At 42.0% G+C, this 8,417-nt stretch overlaps 1 protein-coding gene across 1 annotated transcript in view; it reads right to left on the bottom strand.

Annotated features, from left to right (window-relative positions):
* Ap3b1 (adaptor-related protein complex 3, beta 1 subunit) overlaps window positions 1–7,800 on the bottom strand; it is a 258,894-nt gene extending 251,094 nt beyond the window's left edge. The window contains exon 1 of the mRNA XM_005386022.2: window positions 7,566–7,800. Within this exon, the coding sequence (XP_005386079.1) occupies window positions 7,566–7,693 (128 nt within the window). The 5' untranslated portion in view covers window positions 7,694–7,800. The remainder of the gene's footprint in view (window positions 1–7,565) is intronic.
* Window positions 7,801–8,417: the final 617 nt, after the last annotated feature.

Here is an 8,417-nt window from a genome sequence, read left to right as displayed (position 1 = left end):
GGAAGGAAGGAAGGAAGGAAGGAAGGAAGGAGGAAAGATGGGAAGATTCTTTAAATTTAAAATGAAATAAAAAACCTGAAGCTAATAACTCAATACACAGGTTTGATTAGTCAGTAAATGACTTGCAGGATCCATTTTCATAAAACCATCTAATGTACCTTAATTCTGGTTTCTAAATGGGGATAACTAAAATTGACAAATACGATTAAATTCACAAAACATAAAGAAGGAATGCTATGACAAAAGTGACTGAGCAGGACTGACATGGATAGTGAAGGATCAGACAGAATTTGGGACAGGAGGACAGAGAGCATGGGGAGGGAGCTGCAAGTCCCAACATCGCCCCTTGCAATCACTATGGCAATGACTGGTTCAGGAGACGCAACTGTATTTGCTATTGCTAAAACATAAGGGAGGGATTTAACGAGGACCAAGGTACCTATGTGGGTAAACAGAAAAAGAGAAAAACAATAGAGAAACAATGGATAAGCCCTCGGCTGGGAAAACTGGCCACATAAAGATGGGCATCCCATACCTGCAGCTTTAATAGTTTGAGAAGGACATGTAACCTGTGGTAGCATTCTGGAAAGGTATACACCATCTAACTGGTCAACATGTTTTAAAATAACTAGCTGATGTTCCTTAAATATGTCAAAATCATAAAAAGCAAGGCAGAGGAACTATTCCAGATCCAGATCAAGAAAGACTAAAGAGCTATGACAGCTAAATAAAATACTTAATGACCCTGGACTGGAATGAAAAGTGTTAAAAAGAAAAAAACTAAAAAATAATAATAATAATAAAAATTTTAAAATAATAAAAAAAAAAAAGAACAAAGATTGCCAGGCATGTTGGTGCACACCTGTTAGCCCAGCACTCAGGAGGCTAAGGCAGGAGGATCGCTGCAAGTTCGAGACCAGGGGCTAGGGATTTAGCTCAGCGGCAAAGCGCCTGCCTGGCAAGCGCAAGGTCGTGGTTCGATTCCCAGTACCGGAAGACAAACAAGCAAACAAACAAAAAAGCAAGTTCAAGACCAGCCTGGGCTACAGCCAGTCTGAACTGCATAGCAAGACCCTGTCTCAAAAAGACAAAACAAACAAACAAAAAAAAACCTCTATTTGAATAAATGATAAACTAGATTACATACTACAGACTATACAAATTTTATGTTTCCTGACCTGTATCTTTATTAAAATCCTTTTCTTGAGCCTGGTGTGGTGATGCATTCCTGTAATTCAACACTCTAGAAGATTGAGGCAGGAAAATGAAAGTTTTAGCTAAGCTGGGCAACACAGCAACTTAGTGAGACCCTGTCTAAAATTCTAAGCAAGGCCTTTGGAAGTAGCTCAGTGAGAGTGAAGAGTTTGGGTTCAATCCTCAGTACTGCCAAATAAAGAAATTTTAAGTGACTTGGGAACAGGACGTGGGATTTAAGCAGCCTTAGACAGAAGTGGGGCCAGGAGTGGGAAGTCAGCACTCCCCCTACCCTGCTCTGAGCAGGAGAGACTCAGTAGAGTGGACAGAGGAGACTGTACAAGGCCCAGGAGGGCCCAACTGTACAGGTGGTGTTTCTGGGGGTGTTTCTGTCTGAAGGCACCACAGCAAGTGGGACAGCAATGCAGAGACACACAGGGTAAGGAGAGCTGGACAGGCCACCAAAGGACATACAAAAAGTTGCTGGCTAAAGACTGGCTGCAGCTCCGACATTCAGAGGCCAAAATCAGCCTCACACCCAGCACTAACGCTACTCCAGACTCGGTGGGGTTATCCAGCATGAATCTGGCCTCTGACCTGTGCACTACAAGAGAATTGAAGGCAACAGAAGAATTTTATTGTTTTGTTGTTGTTGTTGTTGTTGTTGTTTTGGTTATTGTTGTTTGCTCATTTTGTTTCCCTTTTTCTACCTTTTTAAAAATTCTGATTGTTTAAGTTTTCACTTTTATTGTTTTGTTTTGTTCATCTTTTTTCTCCTTACTCAAGTGTTCTTGAATTTTTTATGTTTTCATGTGAATGAACATTGTTTCTATCTTTCTGTTTCACTTTAGTATTCTTTTGCTTTCTCCTTTCTTTCTCTCCTGTCCTCATATCCAGTTTCCCAAAGCTTGGGAGATCAGCATTTGTTCTTTAGCCTTGCTTCTGCTGTATTTCTCTTCAATTATCTATTTATTTTTTCCTGTATCCCTCTTAAAATCCCCCCAACCAGGGTAAAATCACTCCACTAAGGGCAAACTCACAGCATCAAGTTCCTGACTTATGTTGAATTTTCTTATATAACTGTTGATCTTCCTCCTATGGTTAAAGGTAACCAATTAATAGTTACCACAGTTTCTAGGCTGCACTTGATGCTACTGTCATGGCTAATTGTACTTTAGGCAGGGTGTCATACCTGTTGTAATCAGTTATTATCCCTTGCGTGACAATACTGTGATGGTCTAGGATCATAATCATCACCATAGTCCAGTACGAAAAGACTGGGTGCTCCGAAAAACACAAAATTCTCACCCCTAATGAATTGGGAAGGTAGGATCTTGGGACAGACATAAAGGCCAACAGCCAGTTACACCTAGAAGACATCTCGGAGGAATACACATTTCCTAGGGAAGCCTCGATACTAGTGAAAAAGCTACCTACCATAACCAATTTACAAAACAAACAAAATTTTAAAAAATAGAAAATGACAAAACACAGAAACAAAATGCAACCCCAGACGTCCAGCCCACTCAGGACAAGTCACAGGGACAATGAGATAGAGGAAATAAGAAGCCACCCACCTGAATTTTCTGAAATGGTAGCAGCAGAAGTAAAACAAACAAAAAAAACAGATGAATGAAGTTATAGAAAAATACCAGATCAGAAATATTCTCTAAGGTGAAAAAAAAAAAAAAAAAGAAAGACTTGCTCAGTGAATCTAGAGAAGACACAGATTTTTTTTTTTAAAGACATTAGGAAAATTATGGAGTCCATGTATGATATATGCCCAACAAAGGAAAGAAATGGAATCCATGAAACAGATTCAAACAAGAGATTAAAAATTCCATTGAAAGTATATGCAGTCCAATGAACCAAGATAAGGACAGAATATGAGATCTAGAAGACAGGATTGCAGTTAGCCATCACAAAAAGGAAGATTTATTAAAAATAGCAAGGAGCCATGTTATGATTTGTGTCTGGATGTCCCCCAAAGCCTCATATGGTCATGGATGGTGCTTTTCAGAGGCGACTGAATCTAGAGTTTGTTATTGTTTCACTGTTTAGTACTGCAATTGGGTGTGTAAATGCTATACCTACTCTAGAGCAAATAACCTATATACAATATAAGGGAAGGAAAAGAGGCTTGCTCCTCCCTTTTTGCTTTTGTTGCTTTTGCTGTTTTCCACTTCCATGAACTGTTGTTGCTCTCTGCCATGTGCCACTCTGCCTTCAAGCCAAATGATTATGGACTTAAACCTCTGTGAGCCTTTCTTCCTTTAACTTCAGGTATTTTGCCTCAGCAAGGAGGGAGAAGTAATTAAAACAGGCCATGAAAAAAATCAATGCAACACTTGGAACATGATGCAAAAAAGAGTAACATAAGATTGGTCAATTAAAAAGCAACAGATAGCCCAAAAGATATTTAAAAAAAACAAGTTCATCATCACAGCAGAAAACGTCAAAAGCAGAGAAAAAGTGTTAGACACACAGTTAAGTAAGGCATCTATAACTCCAATTAGCCAAGACCAAACAAAACTATACCAAAGTATAATAACCAAGATTCCAGAAATGCATCACAAGAACAGAACATTAACAGCTATTACAGAAAAGAAACAAATCACCTATAAAGGAAAGCCAGTCAGAATCCCAGCAGACTTCTCAACAGAAACTCTTTAAGGAGAGTTTGGAATGAAGGATTTCAAGTCCTGAAAGAAAACAACCTCCAACCCAGACTGATGTATGCTGCAAAACAATCTTGCAAAATCAATGGAGAAAAAAGATACTCCATGACAAGAAACAACTGAAGAAATTCATGACCACTAAATCACCTCTCCAAAACCTTCTTAAGGCTATGTTATAAAGACACAAAGACAACAATTCCAAGAACATAGAAAAAACCCACCAGGCAAGGCAAGCAATTAAACAGAGGGGAAAGACAGTGAACCAGCAACAGGATAATAATATAACTAGGATAAGCCAATACATATCAGTTATAACCATAAATATAAATGGTCACAATTCACCAATCAATAGAAAGGGACTGGCAGAATGGATGAAGACTCATAATTCAGCTAGGGGTAGTGAGGCACACCTGTAATCCCAGCAGTTGGGAGGCTAAGGTAAGAGCATTGCTGCAAGTCTGAGGCCAACCTGAACTGCACAGCAAGACACTCTCTCAAAAAAAATCAAGAAGTAAGATTAACAATATGCTGCATACAAGAAATACATTTAACTCCAAAACAAATTCAAAGACTGAGGGTCAAAGATGGAAAACAATACTTCATGTGACAGGAACCAAAAAAAAAAAAACGGGGTAGCTATTTCTGTTTGCAGACAGAGTAAACTTGAAGGCAAGACTGACACAAGAGACAAAGAAGGTCACTGCATACTGGTTAAGGGAAAACTCCATGAGAAAGAGATAAAAACCATAAATGTATAAACACCAAATACTGGCACATGCAACCACATAACAAATTATTAATGGACACAAAAAATCAAATTAGCACAAGTACAATTGTAATGGGGGACCTCAGTACCCCACTGTCACAAATAGATCCACGAGACAAAAACTCAACATAAAAATATCAGAACTGAACCAAATATGTGAACAAATGGACTTAGTAGATGTCTATAGTGTCCTATCCCACATCAGAATATATGTAGCAGTACATGTGATGTTCTCCAAAACAGACCACATACTAGCTCACAGAACATGCTTAAGTAAATGCAAACAAATTGAAATTATCCCATGCAGTATTATCATATCATTGTGCAATGACACTAGGTATCAATGGGAAAATACACCACAAAAACTCCATGAACACATGGAAATTAAATAACATCTTCCTGAACAACTAATGGTCACAGATAAAATTAAAGAAGAAAGTAGACACTTTCTATAATTATGCAATATGACATATAAGAACTTTATGGGACACAATGAAAGCAGTCCTACAAGGAAATTTCTACCAATGAATTCTCACAACAGGAAAAGAGAGCAAGCTCAAATAACCTAATGTTGAACCTCATACTTCTAGAAAAAGAACAAATCAAGTGAAAAGTATGTACAAGAGAAAATTATGAGAGCAGAAATTAATGCAATTGAGACTAAGAAAACTACAAAGAACCAATGAATCATGTTGGTTCTTTCAAAGACTAAATAAAATTGATAAGCCCATAGCCAACCTTATCAAAAAAGGAAATACAAGACTCAAATACATACATTTAGGAATGAAAAGGATGAAATCATGACAGATCCTGAAAAAATCCCGAGTTTCATCAATACCTACTCCAAGAACGTTTATTCTAATGGGGAGAAAAAGCAAGCAGCATCCCAAATTTTTCTCTCAACTGGTGAATATCCATAAAGGGTAGTTCTACTGCTGTACCTTTGTTGCAAATACTTATTATTAAAGTATTTCAAAGTAATCCATTAAAAAATGAAGAAGTCATAGCAGTTTTATAAAAGAAAGCAGTAGGCTTAAGAGAGATTAAGTGGCCACTTGGACATTAGGAGTCTCTTTGTTTCTCCCTTAGACTGAAGTTTATGAGCAAATGTTTCTATTTCCACCCTCAACCGAGCTTCAAGGTCATACACTGTCTACAGCTACTATCCAAAAAAGTTCTGAACTTTTAGTGAGTCGGATGCATTCACTAATAAAAAGTACTATGAATGTCAGCTATTACCACATCCAGTGGCTGGGCTAAAATTCAGGCAGCTTTGTGACCTTGGCTGCTGAGAATTAGTCACCGTGTTCCAATCTCCCCATCTGTACAGTGGAATCTGAGAAGCCCTGGCGACATCCATAACGTGATGGGGGGTCAAGGGGCGGGGCTGGGGACAGAGCTCGTGGCAGGATACTTGTCTAGCATTCCTCAGGCACCACAAAAGGAAAAAGGACAGAATGTGATGATTGCACAATAATGTGCATAAATGCATGCACTCTCAATATTAGCTCTCTTTATTTCAAGTCTAACCTCACTAAAAGTGGTCAAAGCCGTGCATTCCTTCCAAACTAGGCCCAAATCTGACAAAATCAACAGGAAAAACATCTTAGACGTTCACAAACCATGAAAGTAAACCAACTGTAAGCAAATCACATGCAAAATAGACTGATGCATTACAGGTCAATTCAACACCTGAAATATTTTGCGAATAAAAATGTAGAATTACAATAAGCTCCTTGTTAGATCAATTATTCCATGAATCCATCGAAATATACAGAATGAAAAATGAAATCAGTTATCTTAAACTTTTCTAACCTGGAACTAATGAAAACAAATCACTATTTTTTATGCCATAGGTAAGAGCTCAGGAATGTTAATATACCACAGTCAAAATTTAACCCAATATTCAACTACTAGCACTTTCTAAACGATCCAATCTTGTTACAAGTTTAAATTTTAATTATACCCTTCTGACACTTACAAAGCTATGAGCACACCTACTTTACCTTAATTTAAATTTGCATGAAGCTAGTGGCAAGTTATTATGTGACCATATTGTTTAGTACTGAGGGACATAAAAACTAAGAAAAATGTAAAAGTGACTACAATAAGACATAAACATACTGATATTCCGTAAGATTAAACTTCCCTGATCCAAAATTTAAAAATTAAAATAAACAATTTAGGGGATTATTTTCACTTCTAGACTTAGGAGGAACTGTTACTTTTTACAAAACTAAGTGTATATAGTTTAGTATCCATTTTTTGAATTCACAATATTTGTAAAAGCAGGGGTTTTTTTCATGGTAACACTTTTTAAATATTCTCTACCCAGGTTATTCTTTTGGATTTGTTTGTTTTTTTTTTTTTTCATCTGTAGTCAAAAGATACAGTACTAAGAACACTTATGGTGGTATATTAACCAGTTTGACCATTGAGCAACAGCCACCTCGCCCGACGTGGTGGAGCAAGCCTGTAATCCCAGCGCTCAGGTGGCTGAGGCAGGAGAATCGCCCTGAGTTCCCGGCCAGCCTCGGCTAAATGGTGAGTTCAAGGTCAGTCTGAACTGCATAGGGAGACTCTGTCCTTAAAAAAGCCACTTCTTTGCCCCTGCATTCCAGTGTCAGAAGTTTCCCATAAGCAACACACACAACCCAAGACACTGTCTTCGGCCGAAAAAGTAAGTGAATTTCTCAACGTTTGGTCCTAAAGACATTAACAGTGTACGTTCAAAATTCAGACTTCTTAATGAGCGTTTGGAGAGGGATGGCCCTAAACTCGACAAGCGGCTCTTTTTTCACTCAAGTTTGAAAACCACCAGAGACGCCCACAAGCGCGCGCCCCAGCCCAGCACCCCCGGCCCCCGCCAGGAGAAGCGGCCCGGGGTCCCCGCCCCTGCACCCGCCAGCCCGGCCTCCGCTCCTCACCTCTTCACATCGCTGCTGAACAGGCCGAAGGCGCCGGCGGGGGAGATGGTCGCGGCCGCCTCCTGCCCCAGCTCCGCCGCCTCCCCTCCTCCGGACTGCTCACTGTAAGCGAAGCTGTTGCTGGACATGGTCCCGGCGCCGGCGAGCTCTCCCCAGACTAGGTCCGAGGAAGCGGAACACAACTAGTTGTCTGCGGGGCGCGAGGCGGCGCTTCCGGGCTCGTCACGGCTCCCGCCGCCCGGCCCCGGCCCGCGCATGCGCAGTGCGGCGGCGCCGCCGCCGCCCCACACCCGGCTGCGCCTCCGGGACTTGCAGACTGCCGGGGCGGGTCGGCGTCTGGGGCCGGAGGTCCCGCGCTGTGCGGCTCCGCGCGTGATTTCTGCCGCGAGCCCGTGGCCGGCTTCCTTCTTTTAAGTTTTTATTAGTTGACGCTCGCGGCACAAATTGTTGCGTTCTCTGAGGGGAGCTGGCCGGGCGCACGACACGCCTCAGTTCTTTCCGGCCCCTGTTCCCTTCGGAGAAGGGTCCCCTCCTACTCTGCTCTTGAGTCGCGCACTGCGGGCCTCACAGCGGAGACCGCGACGGCATCCGCCTTTCTCCCGGACACGGCTTGGCACAGCCCTTCGGGGCCCGCTCCTCGAGCGCCGGTCCCGGCCGCTGCGGGCGCGCTCGGAGCGGCCCGGAGCCCGCTAGGCTGGCGCCGCCCCCGCCCCGCTCCTCCGGGCAGAAGCACCGACACCCACTCCGCGGTGAGGGATCGGGGCGCACGTGGTCCGGGTGCACCTCCCGCGGACCCAGTTGCACTCCTGGGGGCTCCGCGTGCACCTCACGCCCGCTGTTCGCTCGGGGGCT

The sequence above is a fragment of the Chinchilla lanigera genome, unplaced genomic scaffold (assembly GCF_000276665.1).
Source record: "Chinchilla lanigera isolate Chin_1 unplaced genomic scaffold, ChiLan1.0 scaffold00024, whole genome shotgun sequence".
Taxonomy (NCBI): Eukaryota; Metazoa; Chordata; class Mammalia; order Rodentia; family Chinchillidae; genus Chinchilla; species Chinchilla lanigera.
This window is presented reverse-complemented; position numbering and strand designations above follow the sequence as displayed.